Source organism: Mustela lutreola, chromosome 8 (genome assembly GCF_030435805.1).
Source record: "Mustela lutreola isolate mMusLut2 chromosome 8, mMusLut2.pri, whole genome shotgun sequence".
Lineage (NCBI taxonomy): Eukaryota > Metazoa > Chordata > Mammalia > Carnivora > Mustelidae > Mustela > Mustela lutreola.
Genome location: NC_081297.1, coordinates 149,965,949 through 149,987,153, shown reverse-complemented (window position 1 = coordinate 149,987,153; position 21,205 = coordinate 149,965,949). Strand labels below are relative to the sequence as shown.

At 61.2% G+C, this 21,205-nt stretch overlaps 1 protein-coding gene across 2 annotated transcripts in view; it reads right to left on the bottom strand.

Moving 5' to 3' along the window:
• Positions 1-10,099: 10,099 nt before the first annotated feature.
• The window catches only part of TAFA5 (TAFA chemokine like family member 5), a 170,886-nt gene continuing 159,780 nt past the window's right edge, over positions 10,100-21,205 (bottom strand). For both annotated transcript variants that reach the window (XM_059187304.1, XM_059187305.1), the window contains exon 4: positions 10,100-12,129. In XM_059187304.1, the coding sequence (XP_059043287.1) occupies positions 12,121-12,129 (9 nt within the window). In that variant the 3' untranslated portion in view covers positions 10,100-12,120. The remainder of the gene's footprint in view (positions 12,130-21,205) is intronic.

The window sequence follows — 21,205 nt, the reverse complement described above, 5'->3', positions numbered from 1 at the left end:
GCAGAAAAGCCCAAAATGAGACCTGTAAACGCTGACCTCAGTCGTCCAGGAAACAAGAGCAGAGCAACCCCAGAAGAAGGAGGGGCGATGACAGGCGACGGGAGCGGAGCAGGCAGGGGTGAGGGCGAGGAGGAGGAGGGCCCTCGGGGCTGTGGTCGCCTTCTTGGCTGTGGCTGAGGGAGCGGCTGGGTCCCCTCCACGCTCCCAGACCCAGGTCCTAACCCCAGGGCGGCGGTTCCCAGAGACGGAGCCTTTGGGAAGCCGGCGGCCCACGAGGGTGGACCGTTCATGACCCGTCGGGCGCCACGTGCGGCACCCGCTGCCGAAAGCCCCGCTCTGGGCTTCGTCGCTTCCCTCCTCTGTTGTTCTTCCCTTTCCCCGACGCGTCTGTTCTCTGTGGCGTTTCTTTGTTCTTCTCACACCCGGATCACCCCGCTCCTCGCTAGCTGACTGCGGTGGACGCTACATCGCTGCGGACTTCCCGCGGCTTTTAATAGGAGCTTTCAAAGCCGTGCCATTTCTCGAAGCGTTAGCCGCCTGCACGGGTCTTCGTGTTTGGTGCTTCGGTTACCACTGAAGTACAGATATGTACATTAATCCACTGTAATTCACAACATTTGCTTTTTCTTCTTCCTTTTTCCCCTTTTACCCATGGAGTTTTAGAAGGCATTGCCGAATATTCGAGGATTTGCCGGACATCATTTCCTCTTCGATTTCTGACGGACTCCTGGGCGGTGACAGGTCAGAGCACATACTCTGTGACGTTCATTCTTGGGCATGTTTTGAGACTGGCTTTGTGACCGGGTGCAACGTTAATGATCTCTTTACCCCAGAACTGCCGAGACCCAACAAAGACTGCTCAGACGTAGTCCAGCCCTTCTCAGTGCGGCTTGGCCATTTGGGGAGACAGGGTCCCTGCGGTCACGCGCCCCTGCTGTTCCCGGATGCTCGCTCCCGGGGGTGCGGAAGGTTCCGTAGACTTCCAGCGCACTCCAGCTGTGTGCCATCTGTTCGCGGCGCCGGTCGCTGACGGAGAGGCAGGGACATCTCCACCCCGTCGGTCTCCTTCCCGTTCCGTGGGTTCCTGTTTCACGTACGTTTATGTGTTCCCTCGTATGTACACGTTGTACCCTAGTTGTCACTCTGATTCTCCTGCTAAGTGGACACTTTGTTACTATGTTACTATTACTTATGCACCTGCTGTCTGCAGTCACCGCCCGTCCTGGTCCGAAAGTCTGTTTCTTCTGCTGCTAACATCCACCCCAGATTATTATTATTATTTCTTCTTCCTCCTCTTCCTCTTCTTTTTCTTTTTTTTTTAGACGGAGGAGAGAGAGAAGCTGGAGAGGGCGCCCGAGGAAGGGCAGGGGGCGCGGAGAGCGTCCCGTGCAGAGTCCAAGCCCGGCGCAGAGCCCGATCCGGGACCTGAGATCGTGAGCTGAGCCGAAACCAAGCGTAGGAGGCTCACCTGCCCCAGCCGCTTGCGCGCCGCCCGCGCCAGGCTTCTCACGCTCGGTCGCCCGATCCGTCCCCCCCCGTCTCGCCCTCCGCGGAGCTGCCTTCGTGGGGACGCTGCCCGGCGTGTTGTGTCCCTGCGCCCTGACCCCGTCCGCTCTCGCTCCTTGACGGGGTGTTCGCTCTGCTTGCTCCCGACGTAACTGCTGCCCGGCTCGCAGTCCGTGGTCTCCTCGTGATTTCTTCATTTTTCCTTTCCTGCCTCCGGGGAGGTGATCAGATCCCGTGGCAGACCGCTTTCCGCCTCTGACGTAAAACGTCTTGGCGCTGCTTTCTCGTGGGTGTCCCGGGGACGGCGTTCTGCTGTCACAATCAGTTTACGGTCAACATTACATTCTCTATTTCTGAAAAACATGGGCACCTTGGGGCAGAATATTTTCCATGTGTACCGTTCATTGCTTGGGCTAAATGCCTACATAACACAATAAATAAAGCCTCTACATGCTTAAAGCCAACGGTCCGGAGAGAACGTGCTGTTTCAAGCAGCCGAGTTTCCTACAGAAAGCAGGCGAGGACGCACACATGTCCTCATCTATACGCGTGTCGCGCTTCAGGAGTTCATGCAATGACGCACCCCGGCCAGTGACCTTTCTCCTCTTTGTGTTACTGGAAACGTCCTGATTTCATGTTCTCTTTATAAGAATCGTTTTGGAGGATGTAGGGGTTTTGGTGGGCAGAGTCTGCCCTCCACCCTGGGACGGCATCTGCTCCGTGGGTCCGTGTGCGGCCGGCGTCCCCCGTCTCCTGTGCTCTCGGGACCTCCCCTCGTCTCCGTCTTTTTGGGGTTGGACTGGCGCGTTCTTGGTGGTGGTTTCTCGTGTTTACGCTGCTTTGGGTTGTGGGTCTGCACGAGTGGGGGCGTCCATGCTTTCCTCGAATGTGCGAAGTCTTGGCCATCGCTTCTTCCCGTGCTTTTCCTACACCGAGTTTTCTCTTGTGTCCAGGGCTCGGATTCCACCTGTGCTGGACTGGTCGATGTCGATCCAGAGCTCTCAGAAGCGGTTACGATTTTCTTCGATCATTTTTCTCTGATTGGATCATTTTTTATTGCTTTATCTTCGGGTTCCCTGCTTCTTTCGTGTTTTCTACAATCTGCCGGGGGGGAGGCATCAGGTAAAATTTCCCATTTATTTTCTGATACTGTTTTTTTTTTTTTTGTTTTTTTTTTTTTACCTCGAGAGCTACCATTCTGCTTGAAAAAATTCCACTTCTCTGCTGAAATTCTGTGCCTCTTCACTCATTAATACCACATTTCCCTTTGCTTATTTAGACGTATTTGTAAGACCTACTTTGAAATCTTTGCTAAATGCACCATCAGGGCTGCCTTACGGCTGGTCTCCCGGCCTGATTTTCCCCCCCTACACACAGGATCACCCTTAACTGTTCCTTAAAATCTTGGTGGCAAGATCGTCTTTCTATTTAATATGTTGTAGACACTCCGAATGTCTGTGTTCTTTGGGAGAGGGTGGTTATTGGTTTTTGCAACAAAAGACCGTTATCTTGGAGCATGAAATGCATCTTCCGGAAATACGTAGCAGCCCATGTCTCTGCTTAGGGCTGTTGCTGGTTTTGGTTTCCAGCCACGCTCTTCTTTTAAACTCTGACTCCTGGGCGCGTCCTCCCCCTGCGTGGGGATCCTACCCCCGAGCATTTGGACAGGGTTTATACCTGGATCCGCAGGCTCGCCCACTCTCATGGTGTCTTGCACTGAGACTAGCCTCAAGCTTCACTTCCTCTGGCCACTCTGCGCCCCTCCCTCGACGCCTCAAGCCAGAACGTCCTCCCTGGGCTGCCTGGAAGGTGCTGATCAGGGACGCCCTTGATCACAGACGCAGAACTCCTGTGCCCATCGCCAGAGTCATTTCCTCTCCGCCTTCTGCCCGGGTGCTGCTCCGCCGGGGATCTGGGCGAAGTTCGCACAGATTTTGGATCTTGACCCATCTGTACCCTGTTGTGGGCACGCATCACTTCGACACCCACGGCTGGCCCACGGCTCTGCGCTCCGACACCTGCTGCCTCAAGCTGGTAGGTTTGGACTCCTCTGCCAACACAGCTGGGGTGTGGGGGAGCAGCCCCGGGCAAGAAAGACACAAAGTTGTGCTTCTTGCCCGACACGGTAGCGTCCTTGCAAAAGCAGATCCCGCTCAACTTCTTTCTGCGTTTATCCGTCTGCCCAGAGCCTTTGATGAACTGGGTCCGCACCGTGTAACCGTTACCCCCAGAAGGACCCATTGCCAGGTCCTTCCTCTGCCAGCGTCCCCGCCTCCATCCTGCTCCAGTTCTTCCTGACCCTTCTTGGACCACTTCCTGGGCTGCCCCATCCTTTGGAAGAAGAGTCTGCAGTGGGGGCACGGGTGTGACGGTTGCTCTCACCCCTCCCTGGGAGCACAGAAGGACCAGGAAACCAAGGCCACGGCCACCCAAGGGGCCCAGGTTCTCCAGTAGAGCCAAGGCTGAGGCTGGGGTCCCGATGCCCCCAGACCCTTTCTGCTGTCATTATGAGCGCAGGGCCCAGATCCGGGGAGCGGGGCCACTAGGTCTCCAGAGGCCCAATTCCTGGGAAAAGACACTCATCCCACCCACCTTCCCGCAACGTGGCCAGGACCACAGGTGCCCCTCATCCTTCTCACAAGTGCTGTCTTTTCTGGAACTCAGGCCCAGGGACGTGGACAGCAAGAATGTATTTCTGAGGTGTCTCACAGTGGCCAGCACCCCGGGGAAGCCGAAGGCGGCGGTTTATGTGTCCATAAAATGATAAAATGATGCCGGTGACTTTGCTGAAAGAGTCTGAGATCTGCTCTCAGCAAACACCAAAGACGGCACTTTTTTATGCCCCAGCAAGGATCACTCAGACATTTATGAGCAAATGAAAAGAAGACTGTTATAAAGGAAAGCATTTTTCAGTCTCATCCCTGCCCTGGATCACCTTGTCCATCTACTGCAATGCTCGTCCCGGCCCAGGAGTCGCAGGGTCAGCCCGACACCAAGCAGGTAGTCGGAGCTTCCCGTACTCTGGACCCCAAGGAGTAGACCCCTGTCAAAGGCGCGATCCTGCCTCAGGGGCTTTGCACTTGCTGGCGCTTCCTCCAGAAATGCCCCTCAGATCCCTCATGTCTGCTCACAGACGCCCACCTGGACAGCCATATCCAAGGGGGGGCTCCCCACACTGTGATGTCACCTGCTGCAGCAAGAACCCGCTGACGGACACCCCAACTGAGTGGCTGCAGCCAACGTCTCACCAACCCCTCAGCTCCCTGGGGCGGGTGTTCCCTGGGGCAGCGGGTGGCCTGGCCTGACACCCTCCCACCAGAGGGGCCCCAGAAGGGCTGTTTGCAAACAATATTGGCTGGAAAGGGGAGACCTCTGGCTCCCCTCCTCTGCTGAGAGCTTTGCAGAATGACATTCGACCCTGACATTGTCCTTGCCCTTGAGAAAACCCAGCCCCTCCTGGGGCAGAGCCCACTTGCCCACGGGCCCTCTCCTGCTGGTCTTCACCGAGGGAGGGGTCCCTGTTCCTGCAGGGTGGGGGCGTCAGGGCCGAGGGCTGGACCCGGGGGGGCTGCAGGGAGAGGCTCTGAGCAACCACTCTGGATGCTGGTCCTGGGGCCTTTGGCCTTGAATACGAAATATTGAAATCAAACCCCCACGAGCAAAAGCAGGCTTTTCTGGATGAAAGTCACCTTGACCTCCTCCTGTAGGGGCACAGAGGATCCCCAGGGATGCGCCTGCTGGCTTCCGTGGGGTTAGAGGGGGTCTTTGCCCCCGGTTGGCCCCGTTCTCCTGCTTCCTGGAAGCCGCGGACGTGGATGCTGCAGCGGGCGCCGCCCCGGGACTCCCCACGAGGACCCCTCCCCGCTCTGACACTGTCCCCCTCACAGGCCAGAGCCGGTGATTTAGGGGCTCTGTGGGCCTAATGAACAGGCAGTTTATGAATCCAACGCAGAAAAGTAAGTTTAATTATTTGGAAGTCAGAAGCTCGTTCTCTCCCAGTGACTTACGGCTTTCGGCCTCCCAGCCACGGGAGCCTCTGTGAGGGTAAAATTGTGCTACATTTTAGGAATTAAATTGATGACTTGACCAAATCGATTTCATTAGTGAACGTGTCATATCTGCGGTTAGTGATGGCGATCCCCGAAACGGGAGCCGACAGCCCCCGCGGAAACCCTGGGCGGACGGAGATTACATGAGGCTGGGGGCCGTGCGGCTCTGCTCTCGGCCGGGGCCTGCCGCCGCTCTCGGCTCGCCGGGGCCACTCTCTGTGCCCGTCAACACCTGCCCTTAGTCCTACTGTCCCACGTTCACTGGCCCAGAGAGGAGGGAGGCTCCTTGTTCGGGTCCTCGGCTGGTTCCAGAGAGGGGGACACGCTGGGGCCACCCTGGAGCAGCACAGGTGACCCCTGGGGGACGTCCCCAGCCCCCCCACAAGAACATCTCAGCTGAAGAGGACATCATTTCTAGAAGACTGAGGAGCTTCCTTAATGCTTACAAAACCCAAGCTCGCTTCTTCCTCCAACCAGATTGGGCAGAAAGGAAAGCCAAAGGGGGGACACCGGGGCTCCTATTAGCGTCCACCGCTGGCAAGAGCTCCAGGCTCCGCTGGGCTTTTGGCCTGGAGTGGGTCCACCTTCTCTGGTCTCTACAGAGCATATCCCAGTGACCAGGCTATGGGAGCCTGTTAGCATGTGGCGCTGCTTTTTGGGGGCAAGTCTGTGGGAGCACACGGGGCCAGGACTCTGCACATGAGTCTAGGGCTCCTCCGAACCCAGGAAGGGAAGCCAGTCCATCCCATCTGCCTGGTGCTGCAAGGCCTAGTCCCCTGGGGTGGGTCCTGGGATCCCCATTAGTGTGGCCCACGTAGAGTGGAGGGGCGTCTGGGTCCATCCTTAGAATGGCAGGGCCAGCCTTGGACATGTCCGCCAACCTGCACTTGTCACCCACAGGCTGAGATGACTCTGCCCACCTAGGGAGGGAGGGAAGTCCAGGGCTTCTCCAACGGGCCACGCGGCCATCCTCTGGCTGGGAGCAGACCGGGCCGAAGTCTGCGCAGCGTCAGATGGAGCATCACCCTCCCCCCGCCTCTCTCCAGAGGAGCGTCGGAGCCCCGGCCGTGACCATGGGCTCAGCACGCATCATACTATCTCCCTGGGAGTGGGAGCTTTCCTTCTGCTCTAATCCCAGGACTGAGGCTGGGCTTGGGGAGCAGGTCGCTGGGTGCTTCCGTGTCGTCAGTGTCTCGTGTGTGAACAGCTGTCCCCTTGAGCAAACAGTAGTCAAGCTCCTGGAGGCCCCGGCCAGGCAACCTGGCCTTCCACACGCCCTGTCTGCGGTGCTCCCTGCCCCGCGCTGGTGTCACCAGCTGTGGGCCCGCCGTCCGGCAGGGACCCCGGCAGCCCCGTTCCTCCCAGGGACCTTGCCCCGAACACCTTCCCTAGCATCTCTCAAGCACAGAAAACACCGCCGTCTGCAGAACGTGTGGGCGCCGTAGTGCTGGAGGACGGGCCGGCCTGGGGGCACGGCTGGACTTGCTCCTCTGTCCTGCAGGGAGGCTCTCTCCCTGAGCCCGACCGCAGGCAACGCAGGACAGCACCAATGGCAGATCCGACCCCAGGAAGGAGACGGGTGCCCTCCCTGCGGCGCAGGTGGGAGGGAAAATAGGGTGACATTCGTAAAAACAGAAAATAAATGTGGTTATTATTCGAGAGTGATTCCACGACTCTGGACGCCAAAGGAAGAATAAAAGACATTTAACATGCGGTGTACCCCCTAAAGGAGGCGACAGCTAGACGGACGCGATGCACAAGCCCACAGGCGTGGGCCCGCCAGCACAGGAACGGGGCACCTAGAACCACGGACGTCCACGGGACTTCTCCGAGGCACAGCTGGCATCTGCTGCTGAACACAGAGACAGAGTGGTCAGGTGCTGGTGTGAGGCCGCTGGGGATGGGGACTAAGAGACAGACGGACACACGGACATCTGGAAACAGACCACGAGGTTCACATGTAACCTGCCGAGGCCGTGTGGAGACGCTGCCGCCGGCAAACACAGGACCAGCAAAGGGCCTGCGGGAGGTGGGGGTGTGGCTACCTTGATCTGCCTGCAGCCTGTCCCCCGTGTCCACATGTCCCTCCCCACCTGCGTGCCAGCGAGAGGTTGGGGGCAGCACCGTGTGATGTGTGGCCTCGTGGACTTTCTGTTTGGTGGGAGGCCGTCCATGAGTCACAGTGAGGGGCTGGGGAGGGCTGGGTGGGCACAGGGGCGCAGGCCGCCAGCCGGACCCTGATGCGGGGACTGCAGGACACGCGTGCGTGGGGACGGCCACCGGAGGGCCCAGCCCCGGTCCCACCTCGGCCGGCCCCTCACCCATGACCCCTCACCCATGACCCCTCACCCATGATCTCCTCCTGTGACCTCTCTGCTGAGCGGCAACAGCCCATCCCCTGCCCCAACATCACTTCTCCCTGGGGCCGTCCGTGGACCCCTCACAGCCACGCAGGGCCCTGCTCACCGGTCCTGCTGGGACCTGGGACCACCTTCAGGGCAGAAGAGCTGGGGCTGGGCTGGGAGGCACGGGGACCCCCACCTCTTCTCGCTGAGCCCGGCACCGCGAGCCACCCTGGGTCTTACCATCCTGCGAGGGGTTGTCAAGACAAGCACACTCTCCACGGGCCCCAGCTTCTCCGGGGAGGGCCACTCAGGACAAGGACGGCCATGGGGTCGCCTCCTGAATGCCAGCAGGACGGGACTCCTGGCAGGAGAGGACGCAGCCACGCAGGGGGGCGGGGAGGCACCTGGTGGGCTGGCGACGTGCGCTAGACAGCCCGAGCTTCTGAGGGCGCGTCCACCACGGGAGAGCCCATCTCAGCTGCTCTCCGGGTGGACGCCTCTGAGCGTGACCTTCAGGGCCCTGACCTTGGTGGTCCTTGTGGTCAGACGTCATGGAGGGCTCGTCCTTGGAACCCCGGCTCACAAGGTTCTCAGTGCATGAAGGTCATGGTGAGAAGCGGCCTCGTGGACACACACACGTGGACACACGCCGGCACGCACACACCACTCAGGCCACAGACGCACTCTCTGCCCCGGAGGCTGAGCGTGTCCACTCCTGGCCTGGCCTGTCCAGGAGCTGGGCTGGAACAGGAAGGGCCCCTGTCTGGGGCTACGGGGTGACACTTGGCCACGGGGTCCTGCCTGACCCTGGCTGGTAGCAGAGGCGCCTTCCCACTCTCCTGTTGCCCAGGCTCACGTTAGCACCTGGTCGGAGGCCGACGGGGGCCACGGCGTGCGAGGCTGTCCTGCGGCAGCCTCCGTGCCCCTGCTCACGGCATGGGGACGGGGCACCACAGAGGGAGCGCTCCGGGCAGACCACATGTGGCCTTGCCCACAGCAGTGAGGTGGGCCTCACACACCTCGTTCGGGCAGAGAGGACTTTCTCCAACCTGGGAGTGGGCAGCAGTCATGACTCTCCCGCTGGCTACGTGAGCAGACGGAGGCCCACGGCTCAAGCCAGCGACGGACGGAAGGACACGACACAGGCTCACTTCTGCTGCCGGGCTGCAGGCTGGGCGGGTCTCCCCCGTCATGGAGACGGACTCACAGGACACCTGTCCCCACGAGGCGCACTGGCTCAGGGCACAAGGGGAGAGCCGTGCTTAGGTGAAGGTCAGGATCCGAGGGTTCCAGCGGTCTGTCCGATGCCCTCCTGGCCCAGGCTGGAGGCGACCGTCCTTCTCCGAACGGACCCTGGTGCTCCCGGTGCTGGCTGTCCTTCCCTCTAGCCCCCAGGGTTGCGGATTCCCCCGCAGCGCACCCGGTGACGTCGGCCCCCGGCTGTGCGAACAGCTCAGGTGGCTGAGCCTCCCAGGAGCCCCAGCTCCAACCACATTTCCTCCCTGTGGATGGGCCCCCTCAGGCACCTCCAGCTCGGCTGTCCTCAGCATGGACGGAGGAAGGAGCGTGGGGGCACACATCCTGGTCAGCTGGCCTGCCCCGTCCCGTTGTCCTGTGCTCTGATGGCAGAGCCAAAGGCCGCCCCCCACAGCGTGTCCCCGCTGCCCAGGGGGGCCTGGGGCCGCTGTCGGGCCTGCATTCTGCCCCCTTCCTTCCCCCAGGACAAGCCCGCTCTGTGGCCACCACGATGGCACCAAAGGCCAAGGACGTCTCCTTAAAATCAGGCACAGACTTCAGACGGCCCTTGGCTGACCCTCCCAGCCATGGCCCCCAGGGCTCATATTTTATAAGGAGCCGCCGGAAACGGACAGATGCGGCTTCCCCACCCCATCCAGGTTCAGCCGGAGGACTCTAGGCGGCAGAAATGGTTCGAAGCCAAAGATCCCTCTGCAGATCTGAGCAGGTTTTCCCGGAAAGGGGGTCCTTTCGACGTGGGTCTCCTTTGGGACTCTGCTTCTGTGTCTGGGACTTGGCCTCCACACGCGAGGGAGTGGGTGCTCACACGGGGGCAGGGGAGGGTCCACTCGCCGGGGCTGGGCTTCTGGGAGCCCCGGGGCAGGCTCGGGAAGGCGGTCCCCGCCAGCCACGCCTGCTACGGCCCCAACCCAGGACACCCCAGCCCGTGAACAAAAGCCATGCTTACCAAAGGATTTTTTCTTTATTTTCATAATTTAGCTGAATCAACACAAAATTGAATACTGTAAAACAAGGGAAAAAACGCTGTAACATCTTAAACTTACGGCATCTGCCTCTGGTCTACACTCACCGTGGGAAGACACAGGCTCAGGGAGGCGGCAGAGACCCCCCCCCCCCACCCCGCCTCTCGGCCCCCGCCCCACCTGCACCGGGAAGCCCGCGCCCGCCCTGTCCCTCCCTCCAGGACACTCAGACGTTGCTTGTGTGGCGACCTGAAAGGAAATTAGATACTCATGGACATTGAAACGGGTCTTAAATAAGTGGGTCTTCTCCCCTATCTTCAGTCTATGGGTTGCTGGGACAGCTTCTATATACTTATTATTATTTTTTTTACTTTTTTTTTTTTTTTTTTTTTTTAGTAGCATAGAACTAGCATAGTGGGCCTGTTAACCGGACTGTCAGGTAGTATATAGTTCAGCACAAACTCAGGAGAATGAAGGACCCCGTGGGACCGCGGCCCGGCCCGGGGACAGGGACGCGGACTGTCCCCTTGTCCCCGGGCCCAGCGACCCCATGCTCCAGGGAGGGCGTGGGAAAGTCAGGCGCCCGCCGTTCTCTGCAGGGCGGCCTGCCGCAGCCCCTCGCCGCCAGACGTGAAGACCGAGAGGGAGCGGGACACGGACAGGGGGAGGAGGTCTGGGGCCGAGGCCTCAGGGTCTGCCCGTGGGGGAGGGGCAGGGAAAGGGACACGGAACCCGTCGGAAGCGGCGTGACCGAGAGACGGCGCACTCGCCCTTCGGCGAGCTGGGCCCCAGCGGGTGCAGACGGCCACCTCCCCCCGGGCACCCGCTGTGGCTCCCGTGACGTCAGGCGCGTCCTCGGCCGCTGTCCCCGGAGTCCTGCCCTCGCACGCCGGCCCCCTGCCCCCGCCCCGAGCCCTTCGGAGACACGGGTGCCCCGCCCGCTACGTGGCTGGCCGGCCCGGGGGTGGGGGGCTACCCCATTAATTGTTAAATAGGATTTTCTACAAATATACAACATATAAAAACTGTTAAATATATAACTTTAGGCTTTGCAAAATACATTTAATGATCTCTTTCAAACAAGTGTTACTTCAGGTTTCTTTAATTTGCTTTCTGGAGCTAAATGGTTGTGTCGAGCGGACAGTGGTCACGGGAGACCCAACATGCTCTTGGCGGATACTGGATTACCCCACTACCGGAGATGAGCTGCAGAGAGGCGTGTTTAACTGGTTAAAACAGAACGTGGTTTTAGTCGGTCCAGTCCAGCTAGGTACAGGGAGTGGGTGCGCGGTGTCCTGTGTCCCCGGCGAGCCGCACTGGCCCGCGGCCGGGTCTGGGTGGGGGCATCGCCGCCCCGGGGGCTGCCGCGGCGTCCTCCGCCGGCTCGGCCCCTCTCAGCGCGCCCCGTGGTGTCCGTGGCGGCGAGGCCTCTGCCGGGGCTGCCCTCCGCGCCCCGCCGGCATGTCTCTGCCCCCGCGGGCCCCGGCCGAGCCTGGGGACTCAGACGGCCAGGGTGAGTCCGAGTTAAAATAGATGTTTCTCTTTGGTCTATTGAGTATACTGAAATACGAAAATAAAAGTGATTCGGACAGTCTGGGGCACACGGAGAGGCCTCTTCTGTGCCCGAGGGCCAGTCCCCCCCGGGCCTGGCGCGGTCCTCCTTTCCCGGGCTGGCTGGGTGGCCGTCCCCTGCGGCCGCGCCCTCGTCCTCCTCGGCGCGCACAGCCTGGGCCGCGGCCAGGGACGGCGGGTGAGGCCAGGCTCCCACGGACAGCCGGCGCGGCCCCTGCTGCGTGTCCCAGGCCAGACTCCTCGCCGCGGTGCGCACGCTCAGCTCGGGACCCCGAGGAAGCAGGCTGTCCTTGACAGGCTACAGAGAGACGGAGGGTGGGCAGATGGCGGAGAACGGGTCGAGTCCACAGCGGACAGGGGACCGTGGCTGAGATGCGGACTCTCCAGGGAGCCAAGGCCACTCCCGGGGCCCCTCTGGGGCTGCGTCTGTCAGGAGACCTGAGGAGCAGAGAGAAGAGAGCGTCAGCCCCGCAGACACCGAGGGTCCCCACGGGCGACGGACGTGCCTAGGATGCGGCCACCAGGCTGCACCGGCCGCTCCAGACAAAGGCCGAGACTTCAAAGGACCAGAGGAGGCTCCCTCACCGTCCCCAGCAACCGCGGCCCCTTGCCTGTCTCCACAGCGGTCACTCCCCTGCGACACTGGGGGACATCCTGGTGACACGCTGGTGTCCAGAGTCTCCGTGGCTGACACATCATCTCCTCCTCTTTCGCTCACTGCACCCACAGCCCCCGTCCCCAAGGCTGGGACGGGGACCCCCGGGACAGCACTGCGGCGGGGGCCGTGTCCTGCTCCAGAAGACCCAGTGCATGGTGCCCTCCTCTACCGGAGCGCAGGCCGTGCAGCCCGACTCGTGACCCTTCATCTCCTAAAGGCCACCCCTCACTCCCCGCTGGTGCCCGGACCCCAGCAGGTGCGCACCTGCAGGTCACTCATTCACTCATCCATTCCGAGGATTTCGACAGCAGCTCCCCCCTCGCCCCCCCCGGGAACAGGGCCACAGGAGTGCGTCCCAAACTTGGAGGTCCCAGAGGCCATGGGGTGACATGGGGTGTGCCCACGGGGAAGGGAGGCCCGTGTTCGCATGCTGCTAGGACGCCTCCTCCATGAGGCTCACGTCCACCGGCACGCAGAGCAGGCTCCACGGCAGGGTCACGCTTTGGGAGGTCAGCCGCACCTGGGGACCAGCGAGCTGGGGTACTGCCGCAGGGCCCGGGGGCACGCCCTCCTCAGCCTCCACTGGGAGGCCCCGTGTCACTTGTACGCGGCCCCCAGGCAGCAGGTGGGGTCTCTCCGGCCACGCCCCGTCTCCCTGGGGAAGGGTCCCGAGCAGGTAGTTCTCGAGCCCCGTGGGCCCCAGGAGGTTCTCGCTGACCCTGCGGTGGTGCTGGGGGTGCGTTGGGGGTCCCGCCCCAGCGGGTCATTCCACCTGCCCCGGAAAGCACGTGTTCTCCGCGGGGACGGGCGGGCTGCTCGCAGTATCTGGCCACTGCAGAGCATCATTTAAAAAACAAAACACAACTTCCCAGGCCCTGCGAGTCCAGCAACCACGGTCTCCGCTCCTCAGTAAAGCCGTGTTCGGCGTTGGGTCGGGACGAGTGTTCCACACGCGGGAGCGCGGTGTTCCGGATCGAGAGTCCAGAACAAAAGGTCCTGATAAACAGCAGACACATGGGCTCCGTGAGCCGTGCCGGCAGCAGCCCGTGCTGATAGGCTCGGGACAACGAGAGCCGTTGCCATGGGGAAGATAAAGACACAAGCAGGAGGAGCTTCTGGAAAGGCTGCTGCCATCCCCCCCGAGTCCGCCATCTGTGTGGTCTCTTGCCCAGGACCATCCCTGAGGCTGTGCGGCCGGTCCACGAGGAAGAGTGGACGAGGCCACGGTCTCAGGCGCGCCCTGTGCACACTCTCCCCTCAGACATCTGGGCAGGGGCGTCTGGGCGGGCGAGGGGTGAGCTCGAAGCTCCCCGCGTTTGCTCGCTGCTTCCACTCCCCGGTCCGTCCGTCCTCTAGGCCTGTGACTCGCTGCGTCCTGGGCTCACGCAGCAGGGTGCTTGTGGGGGTGTCACAGGGGACGTGAGGTCCCGGCCTCTCGTGGGGACGAGGCTCCAGTGCTGGCCCGGGAGGCAGGAGGGCCGTGCGGGTAGGAGCAGGTGGCCTTCCCAGTGCCGTCAGAGGACAGGCTCGGAGGTCCCTCCTGCTCCAGCCCAAGAATGGGTTTGGACCCGCACCCCCCTCCCCGCGTCCTGGGGCCAAAGCCAGGCCACCGCTTCCCAGGGGCCTTGAGGGCTCACGTTCTGCCCCTGGTGCTTCCAGAGCACTTAGTAGACACAGAGACAAGCAGCTCACCCGCCGGAGCCCACAGCCCCCAGGGCCAGGTGCTGGGCCCCCGTCCTCTGTGAAACGTCTCCCAAACCAGGGCTGCCGGCTGTGAGAACATGTGACACACGGCAGGCCTGTCAGCTCTGGGGAGCGTGTCCCGGGCTGCCAACCGTTGGCCAGTGCTGGCTGGGCCTTCCTGGAGCTGTTCCTGCAAAGGCCACACGGTGCCTCGGGGAGGGAGTGGCAGGGCCTGGTGCACAGGGCAGCCCAGACAAGGTGCTGAGCTCACCCGGCGGGGTCACCCGTCCCTGTCATGGCCTCACCGCGATTCCTTCCTCCTGGTGAGCAGCACAGTCAACCCCGGTGCCCGGCGTGAGCCTCCAGACGCTGCTGTTGTCGTCAGCCCAGAGTACCGACGGGCCTGAGGTGCCAGCGGGAGTGGCCGGCTGACCCCAGGGCCCACAGCCCCGTCCACAAGGCCCGTGCGCCACCCACCATCCCCGGGGCGGGGGCAGATCGGGCGTGAGACGGGCCCCTTACGGCGCGGGTGAGGACCTAGTGAGAGGCGGAGGGGCCGCCCGCGGGGCACACGAGGGCCGGGGCTCACTGGGTCTCAGACTCCCACTCGCACAGCACACCGGGCGGTCCCAGGACAGGAGCGGGGCAGGTCCCCTGCGCTGGCTGGTTCCGGCCTCGCCTGCCGCGGGCACGGACAGCAGCCGCAGGGATGAGGGATGAGCGCACGCAGGGGCGTGAGGGGCGGTGTGCCTGCGGATGCCACAGAGAAGGCCCGAGAGGGGGGCACGGAGACGGGAGAACAGGGCAGGGAGCTGGGCGGGGAGCCCGGGCCGTGGGCGGAGCCACCACAAGCCCCTCCTCCGCGGCTCAACCTGTGTCCTTGAGCGTCCCTCTGAGGCATCGGCACCCGTCATCTGTTGCATCTGAGCCGCTGCAGAGAGCTGCCCACGTCACCCCGTGGGACGCACTAAGCCCGGCCACGGGGACGCAGTCCCTGGACACGCGCATCCTGGGGGCAAGCGGCCGGCAGCTCTAGCCAGGACCTCAGGGGAGCACAGGCCGGCACCAGCTGTGCAGCCCTTCTGTGCCACGAGGCCCAGAGCTCCCTTCCTCCCCCTCGAGCATCCCAGGCAGGTCCTCACCCAGAACCGGCTCCACCGGAGCCCTCTCCCGTCCCCTTCCTGCAGAGCACAGCCCAGGAACGGCCACCTCCTGCCCAAATATCGTTACTTGTAAGATGTGGGGTTTTATAAAGAATGTGGTCGGAGCTAGTCCTGCTCGTGTGGACTCCGGAAAGGTGCTCTGCTCCCCACAGGCTCAGTTTCTGCATCCACTAAATGGGAACGTGAAAATGGATCGGCCGAGCCGTGTCGCCGCCGCCCAGGAGTGAGGTGTGAAGACCGGCTGCCGCCAGTGAGCTGGGGAGGATCGTGGGGCCCCGTTTTTGGCGCGACATGCTCCTGTGCGGCCACGCTGCTGTCCGGGGTCCTGTGGGTCCGCAGGGCCGCCCGAGGGAAAAGGAAGCTGGTCTCTCCGGTCTCAGAGGAAGGGACCTCACCGGGGACAGTGTCTGCCAGGGCAGCCCGTTCTCACTGAGAATTCCCGCCGTCAGCCGGGGCCGCCCTCATCCTGGGGAATCGATCCCACAGGGCCTGAGCCCTCCGAGCCTCCAGGTGACTCGCTCCCCGGCCAGGCTGGGCGGCCAGCACACAGCCCGGGTCGCAGGCCCACAGGACGCCGCATGGGACGCGGAGGAAGAGGCTCTGAAGGTCCAGAAGGATCCTGCGTCTGGCGTCGTAAAGACCTTCAAGTTCTTACTCCACTTTTAACCAATGGGAAGCAGAACTCAGGGACGGTGTCCCTGTGAGAAAGCCGTGGAGAAGCCATCGGTGGGACCCCATCAGAGGGTCCTGCAAGTCACGGGACAAGGGCTGGAGGGGATGCAGGGCGCTGGGAGCGGCCCCCAGCTGATGGCCACAGACAACGGACTCTTCCCTGAGCTGCGGGAAACCCTGCCCCGCCCACACCTGGCGTGTACCTGGGAGCCCCGTGAGGCCCCGGGCGCACCCGCCGGGCTTCCGGCCACAGAGCGGGGAGAGGACACACGTGTGCCGTCCTCGTCACTGTTCTCAGTGACTCGTTATGCAGCACGGAAAACCAAGGCGCCCTACGGACCAGCTGAGCTCGTGAATTCGCCTTAAAACAGCATGTTTGGGGAGCGTGGGTGCCCCGTTGTCAGGATCCCCGTGTTAGTCCTGCTCTGCTTAATAAAGGGCTCTGCGCGGACAACGTCCGGGCGGCGGTGTGTGCTCACCCCCATCGGCCGGGGCCCCTTCTCCTGCAACTCGGGGGTCCGCACATCTCCCGCTGGGAGTGGCGAGGGATGGGACCCTCCCCAGAGCAGGGACGGCAGAGTCGTGCCCGCCCTTCCTGCCTCACGGGTCCGGAACTGCGGAGACAGAAGGACGGCTCTCACGGGGACCGCACGGGCCTGCGAGGCTCCACTGTGACCCGGGGAAGTTCACGCAGGTCACGATGTCACCACTGTGCGGCTGCACGCTTGAGGCGTGCCCGTCCCTACCGAGAGTCACACCGCCATCTAAAAAGCCACGGTGACGTTCAGGGAAGGTCCTTGATTTCCTGCGACTGTGTAAGCCCCCTCCTGGCCTCCACCACGAGCACTGGCCTCTCTGGGCTGGGCAGAGCCAGAGGGAAGAGCCTGGTGCTTGTGACCATGTGTGGGCCCCTCCGGGGTTGCACGGTGACAGCCCCCTTCCCCAGGCACAGAGGGTCCTTCAAACACCAGCTCTGCTCTCAGAGGAAACCCCCACTTAGCATCTAGCTGGAGGGTGAGGCCCTCTACCCTGAGCCAGGTTCTGGGCCCCAGAACCCCCCAGAAGCCACCAGCTCTGTTTGCTCTGCTGGGGAGTCTGACGGATTGTCCCCGGACTCTATGCTGTGGACACAGGATTCTGGGAGGTGACGGCTCTGCCCTGTCGGTGGGACGCTGGGACCCCCGTGACCTCCTGCCACGTGCTGCCCGGCTTCTCCAGGGAAGTGTCCCGGTGCCACAGTGGGTCCCCTCCAGCCCTCTACCTGCGGAAGGATGGACTGGCATTCCCCCTCCCCAAAGCCCGGCTGCCAGGCGGCGTTTCCAAAGGGCACGCTGACAACCGCGGGAAAGCTTTGCTGTCAGATTTCTGATCCTCTGTCCTCGCGCCAAGGCAGTGCCAGCTTTGAAGTCCGTCCCTCGCCTGTGCTAATCCGGGGCCAGGCCTCTGGCAGCATCAGAGCAGCCAGCCTCAGCCCCCTGCCGCTTGCAGCAGACCTATGGCCCACGTTCACAGGCGGTGGGATCAAGGGGACACGGAGATGACAGAGTGGGCGGGAGCTACACCTCACAGAGCAGACACGCTCCGGCGACAGCGTGCCGTCCGCAGCGGCGAGGGCGGCCAGCATGCTCGGGAGCTCAGGATCAGACCCCTTCCCAGGTCTCCCTCCTGGGTCCACTCAGGCTGGGGGGGTCACCTCTGCATGGCCAGGTCTGGGCCTCCGAGCGGGACCAGGCGGTGCCTGTGGCACCGGGTGGAGGACTGGTCCCAGGGACACGTCCGTCTTCCTGTCGGCTCGTGGCGGCTTCACTGGGATCCGGCAGGCGCGCCACACACTCACACCTTCAGAGTGTGAAGACCACGCTGTTGTGGGGCCAACGCCATGGCCCATGTGGAAGACTCGCTCCAAGGAGCCGCCCCAGACGTCAGCGGTCACTGCCGCACTCCGCCGGCCCCCTCGGCCCTCAGCAGATGTCCTGCCTCCACGATCTGCCTCTTCTCAATGCTTGCTGCACATGAGTCACACTGCACGTGGCTTTTGTGTCAGGCTTCTTGGGCCTGACGCATCCTGGGCTGGTCCATACTGTGGCCCATGGAAGGCCTGTCCTCTGGCTGAACGACAGCCCGGGACCGGCTGGACCACAGTTTGCCGACCGTTCGTCCGCGGGTGGGCTCTGGGCCACTCCCACCTGCCGGCGGCTTTGCTCCCGGCTGCGGTCTTCTGCGAGCACACGTGGGCTTCCACGGCTCGCGGCCGGACACCCACGGTCCCGCGGGACAGCGACGGCGGCTTGTGCCCTAACTCCGCGTTTCACTCTGGAACGACTGCCCCCTGCCCTCCGGGGGCCTGGGCGTGTATTTCTGCATCTCTTGACGCCTATCCCCTGAGCACGTTCCAGAAAGACGGGCGGGTGCACTTCTCCCCGACCCCTCGTGAGGCCTCGGAATGACAGTGGACGGGGTTCAAGCAAACGACGCAGACGCACCTTCGTGCGTCGGCCGCCGCTGCCCGACCGCGTCTCTTCCTACTCTCCTTGGTTATTCCCATTTGGGGTTTTAGGAACGCTCTATCTGTGGGCTATACTCATCTCTCACGGGCTATACTCATCTCCGTCCACGTGCTGTCCCTCGCCCACGTGGTTTGGCAACCAGCCATGGCTGACACGGAACATGACTCGGCCCCTCTGTGGCTCCGTGTCCTCCTCGGAGACGTGGGCGACGGCAGCCCGCAGCTCACGGGCGGATGTGGGCATGACCCGTGAATCTGTGCACACGCGTCCACGGTAGCTGAGCACATGTCACCAGGGGCCGGGTGTCCCCGGCTGTTCTGGATTTACTAGGACACACCCCTGTCCCCGGCCCGCACCAGACTTCCTCCGGCCGTCCCACAGTCGGGCGCCGTCACGCGGTCCACTACCTCCCGGGAGTCTGGGGTGCCGTGAGGTGAGCGGTAACACTCCGGCTTGAGCTGTCCCCAAATATGAAGCCTGTCTCCCCCCACCTGCCGCTGGGGACCCGTCCCTTTCCCACCAGTCCGTGCAGCCCACGGTCCCCTCCCCCCGATGCCAGGGTTCCCCTCAGGGCCACGTGGTCTGCTCCGTGGGGCAGAAGGTCACAGGAGGAAGACCAAATTTTCTCAGGTTTTAAGTGTGTCCTTGGGACTTGGACAAACTCCGTCCCTGTGTCAAGGACAAGGCGGGTACCTGGTGAGGGGCATCCTGGGGCTCAGCCACTCACAAGCTTCCCCTGCACACCCAGGCGCACACCAGTGGGACGTGGGCACCGGGGTGACCTCTGTCCCAAAGCCTTCCTACACTGGGACGGGTCTACACGCCCAGCTAAAATGGAAAATCATGTGTGATGTGCGTAAAACTTCATCAGGGACTGGATTGAAACTGGATTAAATCTAAAAATTATATCTGAAAGAACAGACAACCGCACAGGGTTCGGGCATGCATGGACTTTAACCAAATACGTGGCAGCTCTTGGCGTATTTATTCCAATCTCTTTAAACTTCTCCCGGTAAGACTCTGCCATCATCTGTACACAGGAGACCAGCCTCTTACAGAAGTTACTTCAAGTTCATACGTTTCTTGCTGCGTTTCGCAGAGACCTTGCCTCCCCTCGTGTTTACTCGGGTTTATTTTACTTACTTACATATTTTAACGAAACCATGACTCTTCTGAAACCTATTTGCCCGGAAAGGAGAACACAACTGACTTGTGCCGAGCCTCTCCTCCTGGCCCGGTAGGCAGGTTTCTTCCTCGAGTCTGCCTGCAAGCTCGCTGGTTTTCACTTCCTAAAGGACACGCTCCTCTGCCTGCTGATTCCTCGCCCCGGCAGGCAGGCTCGGAGGACCTGCGTCGGCCTCGTGGGGTCGGCACACTCACGCTGGAAAGGCCCGAGCAGTGGAAGTTTCAGCTTTGTAAGGTCTCTCCTGCGACTACCTGGCTCTGGCCCCTCGGCACAGAGGCAGTCCTGGAGCATCTGAGTGAAACAAGGCTGTGTTCCAATAAAGCTTTATTTATAAAAATAGGTCGTGGGCCGGATTTGACCACGATTTGCTGACCTCTGATCTAGACCACAACTTGTCTGTGTCTATGAAAACTTAGGGCTAACACAAGTAGAGAACCTTCTGTATTCATAATTTGTCCAATTTAATAAGTTCTTCAATTAGTTTCCAAGGCACCTCAGTGGCTCCTGCAGAATTCTGGAAGCACCTGTTTACCTCATCAGTGAGTAATAAACATTGCATTTTCTCATACTGAATAATGAGGTGATTGCATCTGCCAGATCTTCCAGAAGGTCATCATGGAGACTGCAGGCCTGCACCTACTGCCAGCCCCAGTCCTGATGGGCACAGGGCAGGGGTCCAGCTCTAAGGGCCATGCTGGCGTTCATTTCAGGTGGACAAGAGGCTCCAGGCCTGCCGTCTCCTCCAGATTAGCCTGGAGCTCTGCTGGTCCTGATGCTGTGGTTGGTTTGGTGTTTTCCTTAGGAACCAGTGTGGTACTTGCCCAGTGCCTTTTCAGCATCTGCTTATTGACAGCACATTTCTATCTGATCATCCTTTGGGCTTGGTCATCCTTCCTGATTCTAAAATATTAACAACATATTTTTCTTTCTTACATAAATCTAATTTTGTGTTGCGTCAAAGGACCACAGGACTCAGCACACTGTTGCTTGATGTTAGGGACAGGTGACATGTGTCCCAGTCATGCCTGCACATTCCAGGGAGCAGGGATCTCCTGAAGTATCCACAACCTCAAAGCAATGCAGAGTACATGAGGGCCTCACGGGCACTTTGCTGAACCAGTCCAGTGCCCAGCACGGTGCCAGACCTATATTGCAGACTGAGTCTTCCCAGAACACAGTGGTTCCAGGTGCGCTCTCCTACCCTTGGGGAGATTTCCAGCATCAGGGTTTCATTAGCCCCTAAAACGAACTGGGCAGTTTCCCAGTATTTGGGGAAAGGACACCTGCACGTTAATGTTTTCAAGACCGTGCCTGGTAAGCCATCTCTGTCCGGGATTTCTACTGGTGGATGTTAATGCCTTTCTACTCCTTGGTTATGGTGGTGATTTGCACCCCAGGAAATCATATAAGTACTGAAACCCTACAGACGTGAATGATCTGAGACCCCAACACTGGCTGGTTTTCATTCCTTCCTATCAGATTTATTTTCTAACAAAAAATTTGCGCATGACAGAGGTCAGAGTGTGTCTTTGTGGTTTTGCCAGTTACGCAGTGAAGGATCACTTTCCATGTCTATCTTTTAAAAGTTCATTGATGGGGCGCCTGGGTGGCCCCTGGGTGGCATCTGACTTTGGTTTTGGATCAG